This window comes from Aphelocoma coerulescens, chromosome 2 (genome assembly GCF_041296385.1).
Source record: "Aphelocoma coerulescens isolate FSJ_1873_10779 chromosome 2, UR_Acoe_1.0, whole genome shotgun sequence".
Classification (NCBI taxonomy): domain Eukaryota; kingdom Metazoa; phylum Chordata; class Aves; order Passeriformes; family Corvidae; genus Aphelocoma; species Aphelocoma coerulescens.
Window position 1 is genome coordinate 44,981,857 of NC_091015.1, and position 27,622 is coordinate 45,009,478.

A 27,622-nucleotide genomic window follows, 5' to 3' on the forward strand; every position below is an offset into this window, starting at 1 on the left:
TTGCATTCTCAATTGCTTTTACCTAGGGAGGTACTTCTCACACAGAGAAGTGTGGTTTTTTTCCTTTAAATGAAATGATCTCTAAAAAAAGAGGTAAATAAACACTGTACAGGGCAATCCACATTAGCACTGAATACCAGAGTGAAGAGGGTTATAAGGGGAAAAAAACCCAACTTACAACACTGAGAAGCTAAGGACCAATTAGAAGGTAATACAATTTTTTGACAGCAAAAATTCACTTAACCCTGTAAGGAACGTCAAAGGCCAAAACAGTCCATGTGAATTCCACTTAAGATTTGGGAAAATTATTTGATAATGCATGGGTCCTGCTTTGTTCAGAAAAGATGGCATTTACTTTATTACTTCATTCCCCTATGTTTTCTACCTGTTTTCTGTATATTAATATAAACCAGGTATCTCAAACTTCACCCAAGGTACCTCCATGGAAATACTTTCTAGTGATCAGGGCTATGAGGTTAACACCAGAATAGCATAATTGTCCAAAGACAAGCAATGGAAACACACAGTATATGGCCAAAATGGAAATATGAGTGTTCACTTACCACCTCTCACATTTCTTCATGGCAGGCTTGAGAATCAAGTGGGATGCAATGGTAAGTATGAACTGGGGAACTTATCTGTCTCAATTGCATTAATTTCAGTCACACACTCCAGTAGTTATCTTTGTCCTTCTAGCAACATCAGCCTTCTCTGTCCTCACCATCAGCTATAGCCTTTACACATGAAATATATCCTGCCAAACTCCAAATCCAAAACACTCTGACCCATTAAAGGTTTCCCCTTTTCTTCTATTAAGAACAAAGAACACATTACATTTTTCTATGTGAAGTATGCTATTAAATAATAGCTTGTACACTAATTAAAGCAAATGTAATTGTGAGAACACACTGACATTGTTAAAGTAAATTACCCAATTTGTTAATAGTTTCATTTCAAGTGACCTTAATTGTATTAATTGTGATATTGAGCAAACTAAATTGAAGAGTATTAAATGCATTGTTCCAGTCTGTCCTTAGAGGATCAACTTTCTCATTATATCAATGAAATGGGAATATTACCTACTATGCTCCTCAAAACTTTTGTTGGAATGTGGTGGACGCTGTAACTTGGAGTAAAAATTTACAGCAGCAACAGTTAACCTAGTTATTCCATTATCAATGTAAGAGAAACCTCAAGCATTTTGAAGTCAGAAAAACAGTTTGTCAGATGCAATACACAGGGAGAAGGTACAACAATAATGTTTCTGAAATTTCATTCAGGTCTTATAAAGTCTCTGCTGGAGACAGAACTAAGATTCACCAATTTCTCTAAGAAAGATCCCTGTTTCAGAGGGGATCACTCAAAAATATACTGCTAGAATAAACTGAATAATAGCATGATGATTTCTAGAAGAGAAAATGCAGCAAGATGTCATCAACCTACTATAGTCAAAAGAGAGCATAATAATGCACACATACATAGATGCACGTAAATTAAAATACAATCAGATCCACAAGAAACAATCAAAATGTAAAATTTCTTAAAAGAACTAATATCTTCCATTTGAAGTATTAGATTGCAAAAGTGAAAATCCCTGCCATAAATTTCTTATCAACTATTTAAAAATGCTGTTTTAAAAAGCATGTCAGAGTGCCTATATGCCATGTACATCTTTTGTATCTTGAAAAAAAAATCAGATATAAGGAAAATAACATAGGCCAAATTAATCAACAGTAAAGTATGAAAATACTATCTTAATGGATTTTAAAGAGAGAGAGAAAAAAATCTTTACAGTTAAAGACTTATTCTGAATTTTTTAAACTTGCAAACAAGCACATTCTCATGGCTCATCATAACTCAAGATTCAAAGTTTATCAGTTACATAAAATTTGGAGAGCTACCAATGCCCAGACCTTTCTCCAAATGACACTTACCTCATCTGTAATGATCTACTTTCATTTGTTCAGCTAGGTAACTGTCTCATGCCTAGCATCTGCAACATTAATCCTTGCAGCTGTTCCTAGTGAACCATGTCTTATTCTTCTCAGGCCACTTCTCCAAAATCTCAAGAATACTTTGAATTTTACATCTACTCTCCATTGTGTCAACAGTCCTATCCTAAATAAACCATGTTTTCTCTCTATTCCTTCACTGAAATGTTCATAAAAGCACTGAGTACTACTACATTCAATCAACATATTTCTGGAATCCCATCCAATATACCCTTTCAAGTTGACAGCAAATGAACAAAAAGTAGTCAATGCATGCAGTTTTCCAAAGAGCTATACTTAAGAGCAATCCATGTATTTTTGAGATTTCTTTCATTTTATGAAAACTGTGAGAGACTTTCGTAACTCCAGCTGGACATGACATCTCCTGGTTCTCCATCAAGTTTTGGTATCAGTTACACATACTAAAAATACAATACTTCATGTAGATTAACAAATCTGACTAGCTCAGTAATTAAATATTTATTTTCAGCACCCTTATCACTTCTGTGGTTTTTTTCAATCACCTCATCTCAGTGAAGGCTTTTATCCCTTTGCCTCCAAGGTAAGCATTCAGCAAGGTTTCAAAAACACAATTCAGTTGTCCTGATATTCTAAAATATTGCACAGAACATCTCTGATGGACCACCTCTCCACCATATTTCTCTGATTCATGATACAAAAAAATTAAGATACTGTTTTTCACCAAGTTGATTCTGTATCACCCCTGAAACTTAAGGCTGCATTGAAAAACCTTCTCTTGAAATAATTTTGTGAAGGCAATGATGGACAGACTGAGTGGACAGGAATGACTGTATAATTTGATGCCCAAAGAGCTAACACCGACCAAGCATACGCTTTATTTAAAATGAAACATTAAAACTTCAAAGACCTATTCTGGATATATAAAGTTTCAAATTAAAATGCACTATGTGTTTCACAGCAAAAAAGCCTATGAAGATGAAATGGATGCTTTATATAAAATATTTACATAGATAGAACATAAAAAATGTACCATAGTTGGTAACCTTTATGACTTGGGGAACCATGTATTTACATATCTTTATCCTCGCATGTGCGTATGTGTGTGTTGTGTATATATTTTTAACAGTTGACAGCTGTTTTAGAGCATACAGAGATGCCAAGCTGAATGAGGGTCTTGATTACTTCAAGATTAGCTATCTAAAGTTTCTATTCATTTTAAGTGTTGTTAGTGCGAAGAGTCATTAGTCACTTCCTTGTCTCATAGAACATCAGCATACATTTACATTGTTAATGAACATTTGGGGTAAATGAATTAATGGCACTTTTAAACATCAATTCAATCCTAATAACTTTGTATGTCATAGAAATGTTAAGGTTGGGATAAAAATGAGAAACCTTTTCAGTCAAGGTAACTAATCGCTTCTGGGCACAATAAAGGGTAAAATTAACTTACAGTGGTTTTTTAACAGGGTGAAAATTTTGCTTTTTCTTGAAACAGAGTTGAGAGAACTGCCAATATTTTTTTGAAAGAAAATCGAAATCAGAAGAAAATGTTTATCTTTTTCTTGACTGGGGTAGACTAGAAGCAAGCTGTTTTTCCTCTTGAAAATGGTTATTATTTTAGGTTATTGAAAAAGATTATTTTCAAATTTCTAAAAATATGTACAAAAATGTATTTAGTTGATCAGGTTAAAATGGTTTCATATTGTTAAGATGTCAAATATAATAGAAAAGAAACACTGACCTAGAAAAGCTATTCCATTTAATTGTCAGGTTCTAAAATACTTTCCCCTAGATGTACATTCACATTTTCAAACATTAAAGAAGCTTTATAAACCAATGAAGAAATAGTGAAAAAATTAAAGGGACAATGAAGTTTTACCAATATATTTTGAAGCAAAACATCAGCTCCTTCTAAAGTGAAGTAATAAACATGACTGAGCAAAACTTGACATAGCTTTTTAATAAACACTAGTAAACAGATGATTTACAGACAGATACACCCACAGAGAGTAGTTGATCTGGGTGAGGGACTTAGAAAATGCGACAAAGTTGTTTCAACTCTGTAATTTAAAATAAATTTTTTATTTTGCCCTCCTGGTACATGTGTTCAATGACTGGAAAATTACAGGTAGTTAAGGTGCCACTGTGTATAACTGAATACTTGAGGAATGTTTTCATGACAAGGACGAGCTTTCTCATTAAGCTTATCACTTTCTTCGAACCAACTATACTGTCACTACTAGCAAGTAAGTAGAAAAGATGAGCAACACAGACACGTGTGCATTATCCAAGCAGTTTGTTCTCATTGTTCATTAGGGTCTTCCAAATACTGCATTTAATTAATTTACTTTAGGTTATGTAGTAAATTCTACCTTTAGAGCCTGTTCATTCTATCTCAACTTCAAGGTGATTTTTCAAATAAGAATATAGGTGCTGAGTCAAACAAAAAATCAGCCTTTTAATTTGCATAATTTCATTCAAAATAACATACTGAAATTTACTGCAGAATCAAAAAAACCCACACCCTCCCCCCAGAAAAAAACCAAACCAAACCAAAAAACCACAAACAAACAAAAAAGATCCCTAAACTCAAAGCAGTGTAAGAGCCCATGCTTGAGAAAGTAACATAAAGCCATGCTCCATTTCAATATTCTTATGCTGAAGTCAGTGTTTGGTTTATGATTAAAAAAGGATGACAGCGCATTAAACATTTGGCTAATGCTTCTGTCTATAATTGAAAGTTGACTTTTCGTGGTTTTCATTAGTGTCAGAGTGTTCTACACATACTCTGTGAAATGTTCTTTAAGTTGCCCTGTTCAACTTCATTGAGAGAATTAAACAAATTATGACAGGTACAGTTATCATGACACACTTATATAAGGTATATACTCTAAAAAAAAAGTACAGAAATACAAAACTCACCTTCCCCTGGCTTGTTCAAAAAACTCTGCAACGGATCAATGCCTATCTCTTGCTCCTCTGTTTGCAAAGGGTGACTGGTTTCAGACACAGAATGATACATATTGGCAGTAATAAATTCCAACTGAAGAGTATTTATCTGGAGGAAAAAAACAGAGAAACATTCAGTATTCCTTTAGCTATTTTTCAATCACACAATTCGAGAGCAAAGGTACTTAAAACCTCCTCTCACTTTCCAGGCATATCATCACCATTAGTTGTCTAATAGCAGAACAATAGTGTTTCCACTTGAATGTTGTAAGTGTTGCAATATTTGGAGTCCAAAAATATTGTTATACTACCTACAAATACCACACTGCAAGTAGAAGTCCAAGCGTGGTTTTGACAGACTGTAAAACAGAGCAAGAGCCTCTTTTCCTTCCTTTTTCTAGTTTTCCCTACTCCTCTTTTAGTCTGATTCCAAGGAGAACTGATGCTAGTCCTTGGGCATGATGGAGATTATAGAGGAAAACTGAGGAAAGACCATCATCATCATCACTCTTCTGGACTCAAGATCTCTCATCCCAGAAAATCCTCCTTTTATCAACTTCTTTTTCAGAAATCATAGGTCAAGTATGAGATAACAGCGGGAGACATGCAAAAAGAGAATGGGTTAATACTGACTGGCTTGATAAGTAAATTTGGTTTTATCAAGATTTATATTAGCTTTTGTCTTGGTTCTGGCCAGAACAGGGTTTTGCAGTAGCAAGGAGGGGGCATGGCTAGGGCCCAGAGGTTATTCTGTACCATGTCGTGTCATTGCCATGGGCAGGGTGAACTGAGTCTCTTCCAGGAAGAAAGGTTTTTTTCTGGTTAAGTAAGTGCGGTGGAGGGAGCGGTTGGGTAATATCGGCTCTGCGATGGAGGGAGTGGTCGGGCATCACCTCTTGTTGGGCTTTCTGCAGTGAGCAAGAACGTTTCTTTTCTTGTACCCTCCAGCATTAGTATTGCTGTTACTGTTCATTTTTCTCATCTCATTTTATACTGGAAACTGCTGTTTCCAGTAAATTGTTCTTATCTCAAGCCGTGATCTTTACCTTTACTTAGCCTCCAGTTCTCCTCTCCATCCCACCACAGGGAAGAGGGGGAGGGGGAGTGAGCAAGCGAGCTGTGCGTGGCATGCAATGGTTTCACTGGGAAAACTAAACTGGAGAATACCATTCCTAAACCATGATAGCTTTCTAGAAAGATGATGTTAAGGATGCATTTTAAGAAACATAATCAACTAGCTGGTGAACATTTACAAAGACATCTTTCAAAAATGAAGGCCGAAAGGGGAGTAATGGCAGAACTGAAACCTTAGGAAGTAGGTGATGCGGATTCATCATCACAGGCCCCTGAATGACATTCACATCACTATCAAGCAACTGAACAAGAACTAGGTTAGAAGCTCATGTGAGGAGTGCTGGAAGCTACTATTGGCTGCAACAAGTAAGAGGATGCCAATAAAAGGGTGAAAAGCAGATGAGGTTATGATCAGCGCGTAAGAAGGAGAAACGACCTTTCCAGTACATTAATAGCGCAAGAGTACATTTGCCAAGACTGCATTTTAGTCACTGTACAGAAATTTATTAACTTGCAACACAAAAAAACCTAAGCCAGCTAAATAGGTCTGATTTGCCCAAGCACACTAAGTAGCTACCTATGACCACCAGATGAGTTTTAAATATCACTTACCTTAACTGCTTTGTTTACAAGTACCATAAGTTTCTAACAGCAAGAAAATTGTATTTAGAAAGAAATAGAAAAAGAGATACAGAAAGAGGTATGTATCTACACTTTCAGGACTGGCATATTAACGAATTTGAAATCACTTCAATTATGCTTTTCCTTTGGTTCCTAGAAGGTATGGTGTTGACCATGTAGGCTTTATACCTTCAGTTTACTGTCAATAAATGAAAGGGAACTGGGATTCTTAAGACCTTTTTATACTCTACACCTTCTTGATTCTCCTAGTAAGTTATGTGGAAAAAACCCTCCAAGCCCCCAAACCCCCTAAATAATAAACAAACCTAGTTGGGCCACTAGTAGGCATTCCCTTGAAACCAGTGCATCCAGACTGTTTTCAAAAGGATGCTCTCTCAGCCATATTCCCTGAGGGTTTTATCCTTTATTTGCCCTGGCGCCTGTGTTACTGTGGTGCTGAAATAGTCACATCATCTCTTGTTGGGGTCTCCTCCCCCCGCCCCGGGAGCCCTGAGGGAGGCACGGGGTTTCCCTGCCCCTGCTCAGCCTCGTTCCCCATGGGTTGGTTTGTGTTCCCCTGCGCGGGCAAAGCAGCTCGGGTCCTGTGACTGTGGCAGAGTCCCTCAGCAGAGCCCGGCCATGCGGCTGGGGAAATAAACATCTCTGAAACATCTAGCAAGAATCCGTCCGTATATATTTGTTTCTTTTCCACGGGACTCCTGGTTTGATATAGGCGTGTTGCAGTATCCCCACTGCAACAATCTCTCACTTCTGTTTAGCTGGAAGAGAACATGTGAAGGTCTTGGGAACAAGGAGCCAGGAACTGAGGGAAGGTAGGACTTATCACTTGAGCAGTGGTACACCTTTATGTCAAATTATTACAATCATACAATTATATGACAAAACACACCACTGAAACACAAAACTGCCTTGAACAACTCTATAATAGGCTCAACAAAATGTGCCATGAATGTATGTACACATCATGTGTTTCCTATGTAATTTTTAAACTATAATGAAAACTGCACGAATGATATCTTGAAGAAAAATATTTACAAACTTGCTAGCCCCTTAAATAACGATTGCCTGTAGTCTTATGGCTACAAAATATAGAGAGATGTTTATAAATACCTGATATATTAAATAAATAATAAAAACTTACAATAATTTATTTAAAAAAAGAAAACATAACCCACCATCAACTTTGCAGAAGTAATTTTCTCCTGCTGGTATTTTAGTTGCTGCTCTCATTCCTTTAGCTATATCGCTGTAAATATCTTTCTAATGATCCATTGATTTTGTCTTCACAAAAATTACAAGCTTATTTCAAACTGTGCTGCTTAAGTTTAACTCTTTATTTTTATGGTACTTCAGAGATTGCTACACAATCTGAACAAAGCACAACCCTGAGTGTCTTTCAAACTGAGAACCAGGCACAAAATGACCTTACCAGTCATTGTAGTTTCAGCAGCCACCACTTAGTCAAGACACAGTATGTTTCAGACTTACACTGTCTTACATCCATATATCAAATTAGCCCTAGCAAGTTTGGTCTTCTATATTGTTCTCTTCTGTATCCACCTTCTTTTTTTTTTTAAATACTCCCCAAATGCCATACCTTTACAATCTATAAGAACCATAATTTACTTTACAGACTGTTCAAGCAGTTTTAAACAGCTGAATAGATTTACTTTTGATATCTGCACAGTGATTTAATCAGTTATTTGTGTTTGTTTATGGATACATATGATTAGAGTTAAAAAAAGTATCACTACCTATTAGTCTTCACTCCTTAGTCCAAGCAATTTTCTACACAGTTTTACACTTATGTTCTTTTCTGCTCTTCTAACAAAGAGCAAAGAGAACTATTAAACAATTATGATTACACTTGGGATCTTACTCTGAGACAGATTAATTCTTTACAGGTTTGTGGTTGATTTGTAATGGCCTATAACATATTGTTCATATTAAATAAGATGCAATTTAAAACCATTCTCAATGTGAAACAATAAAAATGTTATAAAACTCCAAAATTCAATTACTGGATTGCAAGACTTGATACTGGCTAACCCTAACATCTCAGTGAAAGCTCAAAGTGACACTTTAACCTATTTGTTCTTTTTTTTTAAACCTCCAAAGATGAAGTGCTAAAAAACTGAAACACCAGGCGTGCTTCCCACAACTGGGAGTTCAACTATTCAGTAATATACATGAAAAAATAATTAAGGCTATGTATGAAACATTTATCTGGTCAGGGAAATTAGTAGAAACACTCATGAGCCCAAGGAAAAGGCAGGCATAGAGACTCTGTCTGGCTACTGAACTTAAGTAGTAGGGGGAGCCCTCTTGTGCCACCAAGGACAGTGCCCCAGGTTTGCTCCTCTCTGACCAACACACATGGTGTGAATCCTGTCTGCCTTTCAGTGAAGGCAGCTTGTCAGCACATCTGTTCTCAATGGAGACCACAAATCCCTCGAGAGACAGGCTTATGGACTCCAACAAAGAACCGCACCAGATATCAGAAGGGCTCTGTGGAGATACCTGCTTATAGCACATCACCCCCTCTCCCATGACCTCCTCTGTATTCCATAAGTGATAGAATACCAACCTGTTTTCATTAGGAAAAACTTAACTGATGTTTACTGACATCTACCTAACTAACAACCCCTTTCTACACAGCAGAGATTAACTACTTGCTGCATTAGATAGTCTGATTTAACATACCCATTCTAACTCAGAGAATTCTCCTTGTTCTCACTGGGTACTTACTCTTAGTTAGTACTTAGTACTTACTTGGAAGTTGCCTGCTTCTTTTTTAGATGTGAGAAGGTTTATTCACCCAAGAGTTTACAAATACTTTGCCTTCCCTATTAGCTACTCTAGCACATTATGTGATTTCTACCACCTTTAGCCAAAAATCAGTCTTGTATAATCATGCCTTCATTAGCATTGCCATTTTTCCTGTATACAAACCCATGAGTTTGGAATGCTTAAACAAAATTACATTTAAAACATTCAAAACCAAAACCCACTTCTTCTCCAGACTGTCAGGGTCAACAGCCTCAATTCAGCCATTACTAAGTCATATATAGATAGATAGAAATACAAGACAAAGATAAAAGTCTAAGAGATACGTTTCTACATTATCTGTACAGCCAGTGAAGCACCCATCACTTTTGGACCAGAGCTGGGTGAAACATGGCAAAAACAAATACACAGAACTGTACAAGGCAGAAGACTAATCTATAATAAGATTATAATAAATGTTCATATAATAAATTGATTATAATCGATGTTCATTAAGAAGATGGAAAATTAAAAAAAAAAAAAAAATGTTGCATTCTTTTAGCAGTGAGAGTATTCACTACCACAAGAGCAAGTGGTAAGACTACCTTAATCTCAAAAATGCTGATAAATCAGCATTTCTTAAACAAAACATAGCACAGTTGAACATGAATACTGTACCTTATTTCATGTCATAAAACATTCACTAACGTCTTCACTTGTCACAGATACTGAATAGAAATATTCAGTATTCAAATAAGCAGTTTATGGATGAAAAGCATTGTTTCAAAAATAGTGACTAAATTATTTCAATTTAAAAACCCTAAAACCCACTCTTAAGCATCACTGTTTATATGGACTTTGAAAAATTATTTACTCAAAGCACGAAACACACCAAAACACATCAAAATTAATGTTTAAGAAGTGAAGAGTATTCATATTGTTTGGGCAAAATTAGAAAGTATAATCAGTCTCAGCAAGGGTATTTTGAAGGTGTAACTGAGTAGGTGAAACAGAATTAGGCAAAGCTTTTATAACACCCATTTCCCCTCCCTTCCCCTCCTCCAGTGGTAAAATGGAAGGAGAGGAACTGCAGGCTTGGGGATGTACTCAGGATGAGAGCTGAAGCACTGCACAGGTTGCAGCACTTGCCCCACTCTTGCTCTCTGACATCCTCTTACCTCTAAACAATCAAGCAACAGACCAAAATATTTTATGCCTAAAGAAAGGAAAATGAGAACCCACTAGCTCTGAGGACAAAGCTGAACAATGCTGCTAAATCTTGGATATGCTAAAAATAAAAATCACTTTCCATCAGTACCAGCAAAGCTACCTGAATATGACATTTCTGAAAACTACTGAAGCGTACCGAAGTGTTTTAATAATACTTTGCATTCATTCTATTAGACTGTATCAACCACCTTCTCCAAATTATCTTTGGGCCTTTATTTCATGCCATATAGCAAAGTTTACCATTTTAATTACTTAAATTGATGACAAGTAGGGGAAATACTTGTTTAGCTAAGTGATAAATTAGCTGCCCTGTGAAGTCAAATTGATTAAGACGACCTGACTAAAAGCAAGTGTCTGATGTGGTAATGGTCTTATGCATGTTTTGTTAAGTTTGACAGCATCATGTTATGAGGGTTCACAACTCTGCCCCTCATTTGTGGCTTATGAAGTAATCAAGCATGTTAGAACACAGAAGTGAGGATTTTCCAGAATGTGAAAACATTTTAAAGTAGGTTAGAAATTAAATATTAGGAGAATAAACATGCATTGGGTTTATTTAAAGCAATGAAGCACAGATGTCTTCCAAATAATCTAGAAGCAGTCCCAGATCATGGGTTTTCTTACACTGGCAAAATTAAATTATTCCTCCTAAACCAGGGATTAAAAAAACCAAAAATAAACAGCGTGCTAACTAGAGGGTCGAGTAGAAGACAGTCCTGAACATGAACTTTGGCAAATGAGGAAAAGAGGACCATTTGATGTATTTCAAGCTGGGTATTTTACCAGGATACTTATTAATAGGCATTTTTGAAAAATCTGTTCTTACTGTAATATTCACTGCTTTCTTCTTTGCTCTAGGAGTGATTTTTACTTAGGCCACAGAGACCATCTATCACACAGCACTGTGATCTTCAGCTCTCCATCACTTGAGGCCTTTACTACCATCATCTCCATTTAAATACAGAAAATACTAGTTCCAGTGCCTCCAACAGAAAAACCGCCAAAAAATGCCACCAAACCCAAACAACCCTCCTACACACACAGAGCAGCTCAAAACCAGCTAAGATTCCTACTCAGCCACTTCCACAGGTTGCCACCACCCACTGAAGAAACATGCCTGGGGAAGAACACTTACTAAGTCAGAAGAAAAGTGCACAATTTGACAAACTTTGGATAGCATAAAGCAAGTCTGTTTTCTTTTATAAAATGTATCAGATTATGTATCATTAAAATAGAATGATGCAAACATAAAAAATGGCCTGACATGGTGGAGCAGATTAACATTAACATCAGCTGGGATCCAGAACAAAACAAACAAGATCATGCCACTGATGGACAGGTTAACAGCCAGTGAGTCTGATGGTCATTAAATGCAATTAATTTTGTCCCATTTAATAACATTTCCTGCATTTTAACTTCTGCCTGTCTAATCTCTAATACAAAAACAGAGTTACATTGGACTTTAAATAAGTTAATTAAGTATTAAAATCAATCATGTGAAAGTCTTAATATTTAATATTGTTAGATTGTATATCAAAGTGGTTTTATTATTTATTTACTCCAAACCTTTCCAGAATACTTCATGTGGCAACAGGGAGTCTGTATCTCACAAGATAAATGCATTTACAATGCCAAATAAATTATATATAAAAGCATTTGTCTTAATACATGTCATTCAATATTAAATATCACCCATTGGTACCACCCTGAAACCCTAATCCATTTTTACCAACCACACATTTGTATTATTCAAATGTTGTCTATTAAATAGTTGTCTCGAGAGCCACAGTAAAGGAATACATACCTAAGAACAATTATCATAGGAGCTTTAAAGCACTGTCTACAGTTTTAACCCTACCAACTTTCATGTATTACCAGTACTTAAACATGCAAAGTATAAATTCAGTAGTGAATTAAAATGTCAAGGATAAGAAACCACACAAATAGCCTGGGACCATGGCAATGTATTCTCTTGGTAATTCACATGATAGTTAAAAAAAAAAAAAGACAAAAAACTTTTTCTTAAATAAAAACTTAAAATTCAATTGATTTCAAAGACAGGAAATCTTCCACGCATTTGATACAAGCAGGGAACAAGTTCACACACTTGCTGGTTTTCAGTTTTCTTGAGGTTACGTGATTCTGCAAGAAAAACTAGTTTGACTAAGGAAGAAAAACTTGAATAATGCAGAGAGGATCAAAATCCTTCTGTCATGTCGACCAGTAAGTTTGATAGCCACAACCCTCCTCTCCCTGTGGTCAACAATTTTTCTCAAGGTGTAATGCTCTGCACAGTCTAACCTGACATTCATGGTTACACAACTTTTCTCTTCTGCACTGAAAATGGTGACAATGAAAAGTATAAAGTGCATCAACCATCTTAAATCCCTGATACTACAGTTATGTCTTCAGTATGGTATCATAAAAAAACCCCAAAGAAGACAAAATAGCCAGCCAAAGCTAGTCTCCATTTTGCAGTTTGAGTTTCCTAAAAAATAACCTCAAATCCTACAGCCCTAACACAGAGCTACACCTATTCTTAATGCAAACCTATGTGACAGATCCACAGTGAAGCTCTTAAGAGAACACAACTTTGATCTAACATTGACTGCAAAAAAGAAACACCAGCAAACAAAGAAGATCCAAAGTCAACAGCTAAATGTAGCCTGTGCCCTGAACATTCCTCCACCCACAGAAACTACATTTAGCACCAGATGTGAAAACGTTGTGTTGATGCATTTTCACATTCCTTCCCTTCAACTAAAGTCTCAGACAAAGGTTCCTCTTAGTCAGAACAGCTGATAAAAATTAGATGTGCAAATCCCCTCCCATTGTCTGACACAGCTAAGGCCTGAGCTGGATTACTATACCCATCTTTATTCAGATAGCACAGGACAAGGACCAGCTGCTGCAGTCCAGAGAGAAGCAAGAAGACCTATTAAGAGCCTAGAAAATATAACCTATGACATAAAACTCAAAGAAACAATGTTCTGCCTTAGTGAAGGTGAAAGAGAAGAAGGAAAAATGGCGTAAGAGTTCAGATCTTTACAACATTCAACTAAAAAGCTACTCCCTTTTCTTAGAGTGATCTAGAGGTGGTAAAAACCCTATTCATATTAAAAAGATTCAAACAAATGGAAACTCATTAAATAAAAGAAATTCTTTGTTTGTTTTACTTTCGAACATATTTTATCTACCTCGTTACAAAATAGTTAAATATAATTTAAATTAAATCTTTCTTCTTCCAAATATGGTTAGGTTTACTCCTGTTTATGGTATGCTTTTAAGTATTTAAGAGTTTTACTTTCAAGAACACACAGGCCCCGTGCTATGCTACACACTTTATGTTTTAGTAATACATATGTAACTCAAAGGGCCAAAGAACGTCAAGACTGAAAGAAATCATCAAAACAGTGAACTGGAAAAAATGGCAGCTTAGCCTGCAGCCTTACCCAAAATGATAGTAACTAGCTTAGACACTAAAAGTGTATTCAACGAAATAAGTTTCTAGGATATCACAGCTTTAAAGTAGTAAGCAATTAATCTTGGATTCAGCCTTTATTCTTTCACTATTTTTAGAAAACAGTTTCCTACAGGGGTTGACAGAATTTTTATAGAAACACCAGCATGTTCACGCACGCACAGAAGCATTTACATCAAATCTTTCTCTTCAGGTTTTCTCTTCTAGATATGCAGATGCTAAAGCAGCATGGTATCATGCTGAGGTACAAAGAAAGTTGGTGTAAACCTCATGTGCTATAGAATATGAGAATTTCATATGCACTTTCAAAGGCACAGAGAGAGGCAGAATTTGTTTTGTACCATACAACCAGGTTTCTATATAAAATGAAGAACCATAACCCATGTTCAGCTATGTGATCCAATCCTGATGAGTGAATTCAGATCAGACTTATGCAGGAAAACCTGAAATCTGATTCTGCTGCAGTGCAATCACTGCAGACTGCAAGGATTTTCCATAACTTCTGCCAATAGAAATGGTGGCTTACTTATGTCTAAAAGTCATACTCAAAGGAAAAAAGGTTCAAAGTAGGGCTACCCCTTGTAAAAAAATATGCTGAAGCTTCTTCCCTTGAATGCTCCCTCTCACACCCAAAGGCTCAGTCTATGTAAGGCACAGTATTTCTGTCATGTACTGCCTGCTCACAACACTGATTCTCTTCAGCCTTGCCCCACCAGCACTAACAAAAACAGGAGCCCCTCTAGAGGCTCAATATTTTTGTACAATGCTTACTCATAACTAGGATGTAGTGAGTTTCAAAGAGCAGTATCCAAATGAAATGAAATGAAATGAAATGAAATGAAATGAAATGAAATAAAATAAAATAAAATAAAATAAAATAAAATAAAATACCTCAAGCAAAGGAAACCTCTAAGACTTGGAAGCAAGCTATAGATGAAACCTGCTAACTTAGCAGGTAATTGACTGCATGAAGACATTATATCAAGATACCACCTCTGCTATGAGTAGCATTTTACTCAGGGTTCTTGTAGTAGGAATGTATCACTGTATTCTATGCCACTAAAAAGATGATAAGACAGGTTCTTCCTTTTGCAGAAAGTTAACTTTGCTGCTCAATACATCCTGATGCACCACCTGTGTTTCTGGTAGTCAGGAACTCTTAGTACTAATTCCTGCCAAGGTTTGCAATATTATAAATGGAAGAAAATGACAGTGCAATAATGTTCCTTCTTTAATAATTTGATCTCTTAATACAGTGTTATCTGTTACAACTTATTTTCATCTCTCTTCCTACTCTCATATTTCTCATTAAAATTTTTGAGCAGCTGGATGAAACGTTCTCTGCTTTCCTGTACATGCACATCAAACTCCCAAGGGAATAAGTGGTCTTGCTGAAGTCTTCAGGCACAGAGAAGCCAGGCTGACAAAGCCCCTGTAGCACAATGATTTCTATAATGCACTGCTACTTAGAGGCATTTATTCCTCCTAAAATATTTTCTGGGCAGTCCCTGCTGCTTGCCAGAGCATGTAAAACACAAGCACAGAAGTCCCCAGTGCAAGCAGCATGGTACATCAAGCACACTGCCTGTACCACCTCAAAACCTGAAATAAATGAAGCTCTTAAACAGCAAGTAGGAAAGCAGTACTTTGCAAGGTTATAGAGGAGCAGAAGTCTGCCTATTAAAAAAATTATTTAATTCTGCAGAACTTTACCATCAATTTCCAGTAACAATAAGAATTCGCAAAATAAATTAATTCAGGAATACAGATAAAATACACTGTTAAAAGGAGGAAATATTAATAAATGTGAGTTGCAATTAAAAGGGCCTCTTGGTTTGGCAGTAAATTTATTGTCATCAACTAATTTCTTTACCCTAAGTCCTGGGTTTATTCTGCTTTAGAAGTGGGTCAGCACATACTACACAGTAAGAAACAAAAGCCGGGTTTTGCAGGACATTCGTGGACAACACATAAGCAGCAGAACAAGACCTTAGGTCTTGTTGGCTAAGAGATCCACTGCCCTGAGAGTTGTATATGCTCCTCTGCTCTGGGGAATGAGAGCAGAACAGCAGGCAGTATTCTTGAAAGCTTTTTGATTTTTATTAGATAATACAATAGATTGATGGCTCCTAAATAAGTTAGGCTTAGTTGAGTGCTCTCTCTAATTCACCAATCACTGTGACATGACTGAATCTCTCAGTGTTCTCTGAATACCAAGTTTTGTTGCATGCAACCAACAAAAAGAACTGGAATTCCCAGAAAACAGTAAATAGATTTGATGAATTGTATTGGAACAACAGCTGTCATTATACCTTACAGAAAGCTGACAACACCTTTGAGGCTAAGCCTTTAAGCCCATTTTATTAAAAAAATATAACTGATGTAAACAAGTTATGGTTAGAAACCTCCTTGATTAAATTCTTCTTGGTTTTAGAAAGCCTTTTCAGATAGTTTTCTTGTCTGTGCTACACAGACCAGTATGACTTTTTAAGAATATTTAAGGTAAATATCCTAATATCTGAATGATGAAAGCATTCTGATTCTTCCTGGACAAAATAGCTATTTTCACAATCTTCTTTACAAATCTTTTTTTTTCTTTTCCTGTCCTTCTGACCAAATTTATTCGTTTCTTTCTCTCCCAACACATGAAAAAACATTTTGCAAAAAAGGTAGCTTTCTGATTTCTTTTTCCTGGTGTAGACTGTATGATCTCAACCTGGCCACATGCAAAAGCCTAGAAAAAATATTCTTTTTGCTTTTTTGTTGCATTTCTGGTAATAACTGAGATAGAGAAGTGCCCTAGTTGAGGCAGAGAAGTGACCTACCAGTGGCCAGGCTCTGGACCGCTCAGCACATTAAGAAGAATGGAATCAGAATTTTGAACTGCATCCAGAAGCAAATGGAAAGAAACCAAGCACACAGAATATAGGTGTGATCTGTTCTCACTTTTCTTTCTTACTTAATAGTAAGGCTCGGCATCTTGGGGCACCTAAAATTAGTAGCTGCTTTTGAAATTTTGGTCATGTATTATTCATCTTTTTTGCCTAAAAGGAAGACAGAAGATGGCAGTAGCAGGTGTTCTTAGCTTCCTGATAGAAAAGGAGGAAGAAGTTGACCAAGGGGATAGATCTTTCTTCAAAAGAGGGGTAACAGACAAAGACTGCCTAGCTGAGATGACTATTTTCTGTCAAACACATATCACAATTCCACCTGTTGCCAAGAAGGCTTGAAGGCAGCAGATCCTCTGCCTACTCATCCAAACTCCTGTGATTTGGAAGTTCCTGTTCTTTGCTGGGGAAGAAAAAGGGAAATCCTGTTCTGTTTTAGCAGCCACACTTAGGAGCAAACTACTGAATACAACAAACCCAGATAACTAATATTATTTATTACCAAGTTTTGGTTTAGAAGTTTTGACAGGATCTTATCAGAAATGAAAGTCAAAACACAAAGATAATTGAAAAGAAATTATTTAGAAAGGCAGAAAATCACTCCTTTGCTAGGCTACCCCAAGTCAGCTTTCTTTCTCTCAAAGAACCCCACATAAGACTCCCTTCACCCATTCAAATAACTGAACACAGTAACAGTAAGTAATTTATTTCTAACAAATGTCATCTAGTATATCTATGTGACATTAGTCTGTTTGAAAGAGTATTTTCTTGCCTCCTTTAAATGCAACACTGACTCTGTATTTAGTGTAGCTTTCTCACTGCACTGATGTCAGGAAGAGGTAATGAAGAATGAACACTCACCTTCCAAAGATATATACACAGCCTGCCCTATAAAAGGTAACACAGGTGAAAAACCAGTATTTTAACTAAAACTTTTGGCATTCTCAAAGCCAGAAGGAATGACCTTGAGAGATGTGCAGGAAAGAACAGAGATTTTCCCTTTGTTGGGTTGTTTCTTTCATGACTGAAGCATCATTTGACCACCAAGCTTCTCAGTTCACAGAAAAAATGCCTTAGACCTTATCCACACCCTAATTCTACATGTTAAACTTTTAAACCTATTACTTCCTACAAATGGCTACTTTCCTGGATATGTGCCATGCTGTCAAACCTCTACTTCTGATTCATAGTACTAATGATCTTTAAGAGAGCATCTGAAACAACTACACTGATTTTCCTTCCCAACAATACTAACCTTGGTGTAACAGATGTGTGGATACTTCTTAAACTTTAATACAGCAATTATTTAATTGAAGATCAGTTTCCTAAATAAAAGGCACACACAGTCTGTCATAACAATCCCGGGACTTACTCCTGTATGGCACTTTTGTATGACTTAAAATCAATTTACTCATTTTTATTCTAGTTTATATTTAGATAGTCCATCATGAAAGAGCCCAGAACTTTTACCCTAACCCAGGTCCTCTCTATGCCATATGTATATGCAATCTACTACATCAATCAAAACAACTCACAGTTCAGATGATGTATACACAAATAAATGTACTTTACCTAGAGGTCAAAATGATTTCTGTAAGAGCACAGAATATTCTCTTGTTTTTAGCTACCTCCCACAACCACGAAGTATAAAAATTTAACAAGCTGCAAAATAACAAACTGAGCACCATACATCGAGTTTCTTTAGTGTCACGCTAGGAATGCTATAATTATAATCAAGAATACACTTCACTTTTAACTCTGTTTTTACTGTATCTTTCTACCTTGTGGCCTGTGGTGGCCTATGCCAGTTTTATAAAAAATATGGTTAGGGGGGAGGAAAGGGTAAAAAACCCAAAAACCAACCCAGCTTAAAAAAAATCAATTCTGCTACTCTGAGATCATATGTGCAGGAACTGAGGTGTGGATCTTGGCTTTATAAGATAGTGCTTATATGTTTTGCCCTTACTCCTGTCTCAGTTTTTGCAACCACATAATACTGTCTGGGGTGATCACCATGACAGTGGATAAATTAGGATTTCACTACCATTAAGTATGAATTGTTTCTTAACAAGGCTACGAGTCAGTGTAGCTCTTATTTAACAGAACTGAAAGACTTTCAAACCTGCACCTTCAACACATTAAGTACAATAGGTAGGATTTAAAAAAACATTTTAGAAATGCTAAAACATAAGATAGGCTGAAATGTATACATATCACTTCATTAGTTACATGAAGAGAAAGCTGCTACACAAATGCACTGCAGAAGGCAGAAATATTTGTCTAAACAGGGTAGGAAAAAAGCATTGTTGAAATGCTAATGATCCAATTTTATGGTTATTTCTTTTTTAACTGGACAGCAGCCTTCTTTCTTTCATAGACATTGAACAATATCACATACAATGAGCATAGAAGGTTTTTTAAAAAGCCCTATGATTTATTCTTTGTTCAAATTTGACCAAAAGAAAATAAACCTATATGGCAGAAATACAAAAGGAATGGACATATGATATACATGACAATTCAATTAAATGACTGTCTAATACAAGCACGTGGAAAATAGTTTCTGAAAGTGTCACGAGAAAGTGCAGAGGCTGAATCCTGGCTACTCTAAAATTCCTGTTCATTTTATCAACTTGAATAGCCAGGCTCAGTGCTCTAATGCACATGTGCAAGGCCCACTGCTCTAGAGTCAAGGGGATCCCTTACCTTGAAACTTTTTAATTTTGTTTGCTCATCTGAGTCCACTATGTAACTATTTTAGGAACCTTTCTGTATTTCAGTATTATGCACATTTCTGCTAGAGATTTGGGAATGTAATTTAAATATACTTTATGTTACTGTGACTCATAGATATTCAATTAGTAAAGGAGACGTCTGCACTTGTCCACCTCACATTAATCTCTGGAAAATAATTAATACATACCAGATGCTGTGTAATGACTTACTGAAATATGCAAATAAAAATATTCAAAGGGCCTTCACTGATTTTATGACAATGAAATCCATAGCTGTAATATTCCAAACAACCCTAATTCTTATTTTCTTAAGTGTATTCATGTACAATGAAACAGAAATGCAAAATCTTTAGCTTTCTCTACAAGAAAACAGGATTTGAGTTGGAAGTCTAAATGTCAGCCCTGAACATTATAAAATTATACTGAATAAGGAGGAAACAGGGCTGATAGTGCATAAAAATATGACAGTGTATTAGGCTGCATTTAATTACCAGTTCAAACAACAACCTGATCTAACCTTTGACAAGTAAAATAAATGTTCTGAATAATTTAACCAAAGCAAACATTTGCTGTTAAATGCTGGCTAATTATAGTAAGAGTTGTACTGAGAGGGGGAAAAAACCCAAAAGAGATGATAATTTATACACTTCTCCTGCAATTGCTACAGCTATTCCTTGAAACCCTTGAATTTTTTTTCCATGTGGGATAGCTAATAACTATCTACTCCTGGAAAAAAAAATCTGCCTGTATATAAAGAAAGTAGCACCATAGGAAAATAAGAAGTACTCAAAATACAGAAACTAAAGTAACATTAGTTTCAAGAATATCCATCTTTACTGTGGATGGCTTTCTGATAGGAAAGGTCTGTGTTTGAAATGTCCCGTTCCACAATGAAAGATAAGAAAGGGTAGAATAATGATTAAGCCTTTTTCTAAGTGTCAGTGAAAAATCACACAAGAGCCTCATTATAGGATATGGGAGCACAGTTCAGTCATGTCCACTCACTTCTGAGAAGAGTAATAAAGAAATCTAAATTCTTTCTTTACATAAATATGAGATCAGCAGTTAAATGAGATAAATAAACCAGCGAGATTCTTTAAAAACAACCCCACCCAAAGTATGTAATGATGAAATAATTCCACCACTGTAACTTTTTCAGATATATTATCTGTGTGAAATATGGAGCTTGTTTCAAAAAAAACCTAAATATCACAGAAAAACAAGCATTTAAAGTCAGCATGCTTTGAATATCAGAGCATCAAAACCCATGAAATTGAAACCAATAGGAAGAAAAGGTGGTCTTTTTCCTGCAGCACGCATGCTTTCCAGTTGTAGGCTATTTATAAAGAAATTAATGGCTTTTGCTATCTTTGGGCCAAGAGTTTCACTTTTTTATGTGATCAGAAGTTATCAGCAGCATCAGCTATCTCCATGCACAATAACTATAATTCAGAAGAATCAGGAGACCATGAAAATTTCACATACAAGCAATGTATAGTAAACGAAAGAAGCCTATAAATCCCTAATCTTGAATATATATTAATATTTGAAGGCTTTATATAATCTGCAAAGTAAAAAGTGAAAACCATTAAAAATATTAAAACTGACTCTAAGTATGCTCCTCTATTTTCCCAAAAGTAATTTGTGTGCAGATAAGTTCTGGCCACCAGTTTCTAAAAGAAACGTATTATTTTTAAGTTACCTTTTATATTTTCATAAATATTTAAACTCTCCTTGAAATTTTAAATATGTTTATAGAGACACAGATGCCAACATTCTTAGCCTCTTACAATGAAAAAGTTTGAATTAAACTGTTCCTTGCACACTGTAAGAGAAACAATTTTTAAAAGAACGAAATATAAATTCACCAAAAAATTTACCACAAATTCTTCACTTGATAATGAGTCAGGTTGAGTAATGAAATTGAAATGGATTTTCTAGCTTATAGTGTAAAATGAGTATTGGATAATTGAGTTTGGAGGTCATTACTATTCTTGCTCCATAGCTCAGGACAAAGTCCTTAAGCAAACAAAGTTGTTAAGATCTTGAGAAGATCCATGCCTGACACTGGAGAAATAATTTTACACTGTGTCCACTGCTTCATGTCAAATGGACAGTGATATGCACTGTTTTCTCTTAAGCTGAGGCATCCATAAAAACATCCTCAGCTGTATTTGGACAGGACAAAAGGAAATCTGAGGCAGTCATTGGTAAATGCAATGAATCAACTCTTCCCTGCTATTATAGTGCACATAAAACTTTGGCATTTAGGCATAAAACAGGAACAGACCTTCTCTAGAGTTGTTATATTTGTGTCCTGCACTTGAAATGTTACTAGGCCAGTAAGGTAAATTTCACTAATAGGAGATATCTTTACCTTTTGGTGAATTAAAAGGTAGCAAGAAATAAAAGTAGCCGCTCAACAGTAAAATTTTGTCTTCTCCAAAATACTTATATTTTAGATAAAAAATGAAATCAACAAAACCATCCAGATCACAGGTCGTGAGGGCTGACGGAAAGATACAAATACAATAATTTATATTTAAGTAATTAAATCTGGTAAAAAACACCAATAGAGATGCTAGTGTACCAAAATGCTGATAGTTTAAAAAACCCAACAAAACTCTCTCTGACATAGCTGCAGGGTATATGCACTGCTACCGAATATCATTTTAGGTTTGGTCTGACATAGCAGGTGGTGCACCCGGAAGGGTGATTATAACCAAATAATTTAGTTACATATGTACAGGTACTTCGGCATAAACCCACTAATACCTTTACCCAGTATGGCCCACCTAGAGGACAATTTATCCAAGTCCAAAAGATATCTCCAACCAGACTATTAAAGGAGAAAAGGAATTTCTTGATACTGAAACTAGTCAAGCCTCTCCCCTGACTTTATGCACCAAATTTTAACACTGAAAACTACAAGAAATAAAGACCGAATTAGTCCTTCAGAGCCGTACTTTTGGGCAATAGGTTACATAAAAATCAGATATAGCAATAAAATAAAAAGTGCAACGGACTTCTGACCAACAGAAGCCACAGCAGAGATATGACTGTGGGATTCTTTTTGAACTAATCCAGCATTTCACCCTGGTAGTCTGTTATTATAAGTAACAATTAATTTAGTCTGTACTGGAAGTTTCCTGCATATTTTAGTTTGCATGTACTTGTAAGGTCTTCCTAAAGAGAATTCACTTTTGTGTAGAATGGCTTTATGATGTGGATTAGCTTCCACAAGGGATCTAAATTGACAATAATGAATTCATTTTATATAGTAGGCTAGACTTAAATGAGAAGTGAAAGGCCAGTGCCAGCAGAGTTCAGTGATCAGCCACTGTTGTTCTCTCTATAATTCACTGGTTGAGTTTAATAATTACAGCACTGCCTTGATAATCTGTAGCTGCAGCATACTGGAAGAAGAGGAAGAGAAAATGCTTCTTGTCTTAATAGGAGAATTGATTTTTTTAAATCTAAATGCAGACCCACATAAACTGCAAACAGAGTATTTATAACGAACATCTAAGAACACTGACACTGGTTTAAACTAAAATTAATTTATATCACTCAAATCCGGAAAAACATAATTTCAAGCCTTGATCTTATTAGGATACTTAATGTAATCTTATTAGGATGTGAGCTTCTATATATCAAAGTGTTTTATACATTGCAAATATATTTTAAAGAGCTCCAATAAACATTACTAAACAATTCACTACTAGTTTCACAGGGGCAGATTATTGGATCTGCAGCTAATACAGCAGGAGAGGCAATGCCTTCACACAGGCGATACTGCTGCTATACAGAACCGGCTGTCACACAAGTGCTAAGTAAGTTTCCAGGACTTTCTCCTCTTAACTGCCTGAGATTTAGCACTGAGCAGCACGCTTTCCAAAAGGACAGAGTACCTACAGCTTCAGCGGAAGCAAATGGGGATCATAGATGCTTAAAATTTCAGAAAATCAGGCCTGGTGCCATATACAAGGAAAATGCTGCCAGAAATGTCACTCACAGAATCCATGCCTGCCACTCCACAGGGATTCATATATGCTTAATGATGGCTAGCAAGTACAGAGAGCAGACCTAGCTAAGGAAAAACAACAGAAAACCAGGCAGCAGGCAAGCGATGAGCACTCTGTCTGCACTTGTATCCCCACTGGCAAAGTAAAAGTAAAATGGTTAAGAAACCGGTAAGGCTGACGCCAAAATCTAAAATGTTTCTAAGGACTGTAGCAGACCTCAAAAGATAGTTTTTAATTTCATTTGAAACAGTTTCAATACTTCAACATTAATGTATGCACATATATATTAATGAAGCAGACATGTTAATCCCCTCGATGTCGATGTCTGTGAAGCATCTTAGCTCTTACTTCCTTCACCATCAGTCGTGTGTAAGTAACATACTGTGGCAACATATGAATAGTTCATAGCTCCAGCAACAAATGAATGAATGAACAGTGACCTAAACACAAGCAGCCATTAAGGTTTCTGTTTCTTTACCCATCAGCTATTGCATATACTCCCGGCAAACAAGTGTGTTTTTCTGACATGCACACTTGTCTGTTAATAAGTTAAAGAAGTATTTCAGTCAAGAATATATCTTTATGTTTTTCCCCTACACGCTTCGTTTCTTGCTACATGCATTGGAGTTTTACTCTATTAGAGATGCTGATGACAAGCCAAAGAAATGGAGGTGATGCTGCCAGGGATTAAGGTAAAGGATGCTACCGTACTCTGCAGAAGCACAAAGGATCTGCTGTTGCTTCTCTGCACTTGGAAAGCTTATGCACAAGCATTCTGAAAAGCACCAAGAGAGCTTCCAGTTAGCACTCCTGTTTGATTTTAGTATGCAGTTATACATCCCTTGCAAGACTTTAATGTACTATAACAAACTATGAGGCAACATAAAAAGAAAGAAAAAAATTCTAACATTTTAAATGGCATCAAGCATGAAATAACTGCAGTGTGCTGGGCTTTATTTTTCCTGGTTTTTTTTTTTTTTTTTTTTTTTTTTTTTCCTGAAGGGTGTGTGTTGTTATTTAGTTTGATTGGTTTTTTTTTTCTTGGGGTTTTTTTCTTGTTTGACTTGGATTTTTTTATGCTTTATATGAGAAGAAGAGAAGAGCAAAAACCTCACACAAAGAGCCATACCTGTTCTTTTTCAAAGGTTCAGTCCAAAAAAATAATTCTAGTAATAAACTAGTGCACATTATCAATACAGTGGGTTCAGACATAAATTGCACTATATTTAACACCAGTGAAACTAAATTCCACCTGCAGAATCTTCAGCAGGAATCAACAAACACCGGCCTTTAAGGGATCAGCAGATACAAATGTAAGTGAAAGTAGTTCACAAAAATACTTTCCCAATTTTAAACAGAATGACTGACACAAACTTATCTATCAATGAAAACTCCACAGAAATCCCTTTTTCAAATCTTTTATCTCAGTTTAAAAACTGAATCAATTTTTCCTGTTATCTACAATATATGGTTCAAAATTCTCAGCCCCTGCAAGTCTTGTAAAAAATAATCTCTGCAAAAATGAGCTCAATGAACTAAGACGACCCAGGCCAAAGAAAGGAAACAGATCCTGCGAGCTGTTAGTTCATTGAAGGAGCACTATACCAATGCATTTATCTTTGTAGAAAGTAGAGAAAAACAGAAGGAACGCTATCTGCTTGTGATAAACAGATTTTTGTTTTCTTTTCTATATTAAGCTTTTTATATACAAGAGTGGAGTTTTATTTTGTTCCTCTTAATCAAATAATTAACGTGGATAGCTGGTCAAAGGAAATAAAAGTCTGCTAGAGTGCAAAGTGGATGATTGGCTCCTTTATTCTTGAAGGTTGCATTGTGCTGCCTTCTAATTTTTAAAGCCAAAATTTGTAGGTAACATGTATTCAATAATTAATGTTTAAAACTTTAATAAATCCATTACATTCCATAAACAGCGTGTGTGTATGTGAGTGCTACAGAAATGACCAATCCTTACCACTCAATACTGAGGTTAGCTCTGCCCCTTCCAGCATCAGCCCTGAACCATATATCAAGTATGTAACTTCTTTCTTAAAAAGCACTTCAGTTTACACGACACTGGTTCTCTCCAGTTCTCTCACTATGTTCTTAGGCATGACTTTTCAAACTTTTTCTTCCTCCCATTCTTTAAGTAGTCAGAAATATGCACACATGTGGGTATGAGGTGTGCTAATGCAACATATATATTACTGTATAGGTAAAATACTACCTTTGCTGGATAAATGATGCTACTCCTTTTACTACAAGATAATTTCAATGTAAGGGACCACAAGAAAAGAAGAGGTTGCAAGATCTTATCCATCAGAATGCAAAATAATGTTTTTCACAAATGAAGAAAATAATTATCAGAAAACACTTGCTATGAACAATAATTTCATTCTTCTGAACTCAAACCCTACAGCATTCAGCTGAATGGAAAGTAAAATGGCTGCCAAAAAAGCAATATGGGTGAAAACAGAATTTGTTCTCACTGTCAGAGGCAAATGTATACAAAATGGTAAAATGAAAACTTAATGAAATTTTAAAATGTCGGTGACACAGATCTGTCTGAGATGAAGGCTATGAATGGGCAAAAAAGGTCTGCTGATCGGGCTGAACGACCAGAACAATTTGGAAACTGCAGATTCCGCAGGTCCCTACTGCTACTTTACCCAAAGCACATGGAGGGATTATATTTATGTAGGAAGAGGAAGCAATTTTGTGAAGTCCTGGAAAGAGGGTGAGTTACTCTAAAGTCATAATGGGTGGTGGACTTCTCCACTGTAACACCCCCCCAGATATGCAAGAGTTGCTCTGCAGCATCATTTTCTGGATGCTTGGAATCAGATTATCAATTTTGCTGCAGATTTACAAGGCATTAAGTTAGCCTTAGACTCCCTCCCTCTCCTCTCATTTCCCTGTCCTCCCCAGGTACTAATTTCACCTTTATTCTCAAAAAATTATTTAGATTACAAATAAAAAATAATGCAACCGAGATTATAGGAAAGCCACCAAATCAAATTTTAACTTTCATGAATAATGATCCATTTTGGCTTCTCATTTTAGGACTTCCTTGTGTGTATTCATATATTTCTTTTCAACCAGAGGTAAGAGATTGCATGGACACTGACAGACCATTGAAAGAGAAGAGGTTCTTTCATGATAAGCCAACATAGCCCTAGGCCAATTTTGGACATTATTTGGCAAGCATTACTGTATTAGGAAAGCAATTTTTCAAGATTCACATGCACAAAGTGCAGTGTGTATTATACAGCTATTAAAAAGTAGCATTAACATAAGACTGAATATATCTTGTCCATGTAATTATCTACTCAATTTAATATTCCCACAGAACATTTACAGACCACTAAAAATATATAAACTCAAGTAAGAAAAATCTCTACTGTACGACTGTCTTAGGTAGGTTACGCTCCCCCTTCTTTCTTGAAACCACATCCAGTAATATTATTCAAAAACATAACTAACCTAGCTTGGGACTCCTACATTCATATCTACAAAAATTATGGAAAAGCAATGAGAAATTTCATGGACACTATACATACTTATTAATATGATCTGTTTTATTAGGTCCCAGTGAAAACATCTTATTAGTTCAACAATTAAATGATTCAGAAACCATCCACACTATCTTTGCCTTTTAACAGTTCCAATCAGTAGCAGATCTAGGTGTAATCAACAGCAGCAGGGGGCTTTAGGAAGCAAAACAAAACAAAAACAGTAGGGATCTTTACTAGTTTACAGTAATTTGTACAAGGAGATGTTATATGTTACTGCAAGTTAGCCCAAGATATGGAAAAGCTACAGGAAAATTCCCTATTATCTACAACTACTACTTCAATAT

The 27,622-nt window shown here is 35.9% G+C and overlaps 1 protein-coding gene across 8 annotated transcripts in view; it reads right to left on the minus strand.

Moving 5' to 3' along the window:
- The window catches only part of TBC1D5 (TBC1 domain family member 5), a 337,427-nt gene that overhangs the window by 200,756 nt on the left and 109,049 nt on the right, over positions 1-27,622 (minus strand). For all 8 annotated transcript variants that reach the window (XM_069007252.1, XM_069007244.1, XM_069007246.1 and 5 more), the window contains one exon: positions 4,899-5,034. In XM_069007252.1, the coding sequence (XP_068863353.1) occupies positions 4,899-4,998 (100 nt within the window). In that variant the 5' untranslated portion in view covers positions 4,999-5,034. The remainder of the gene's footprint in view (positions 1-4,898; positions 5,035-27,622) is intronic.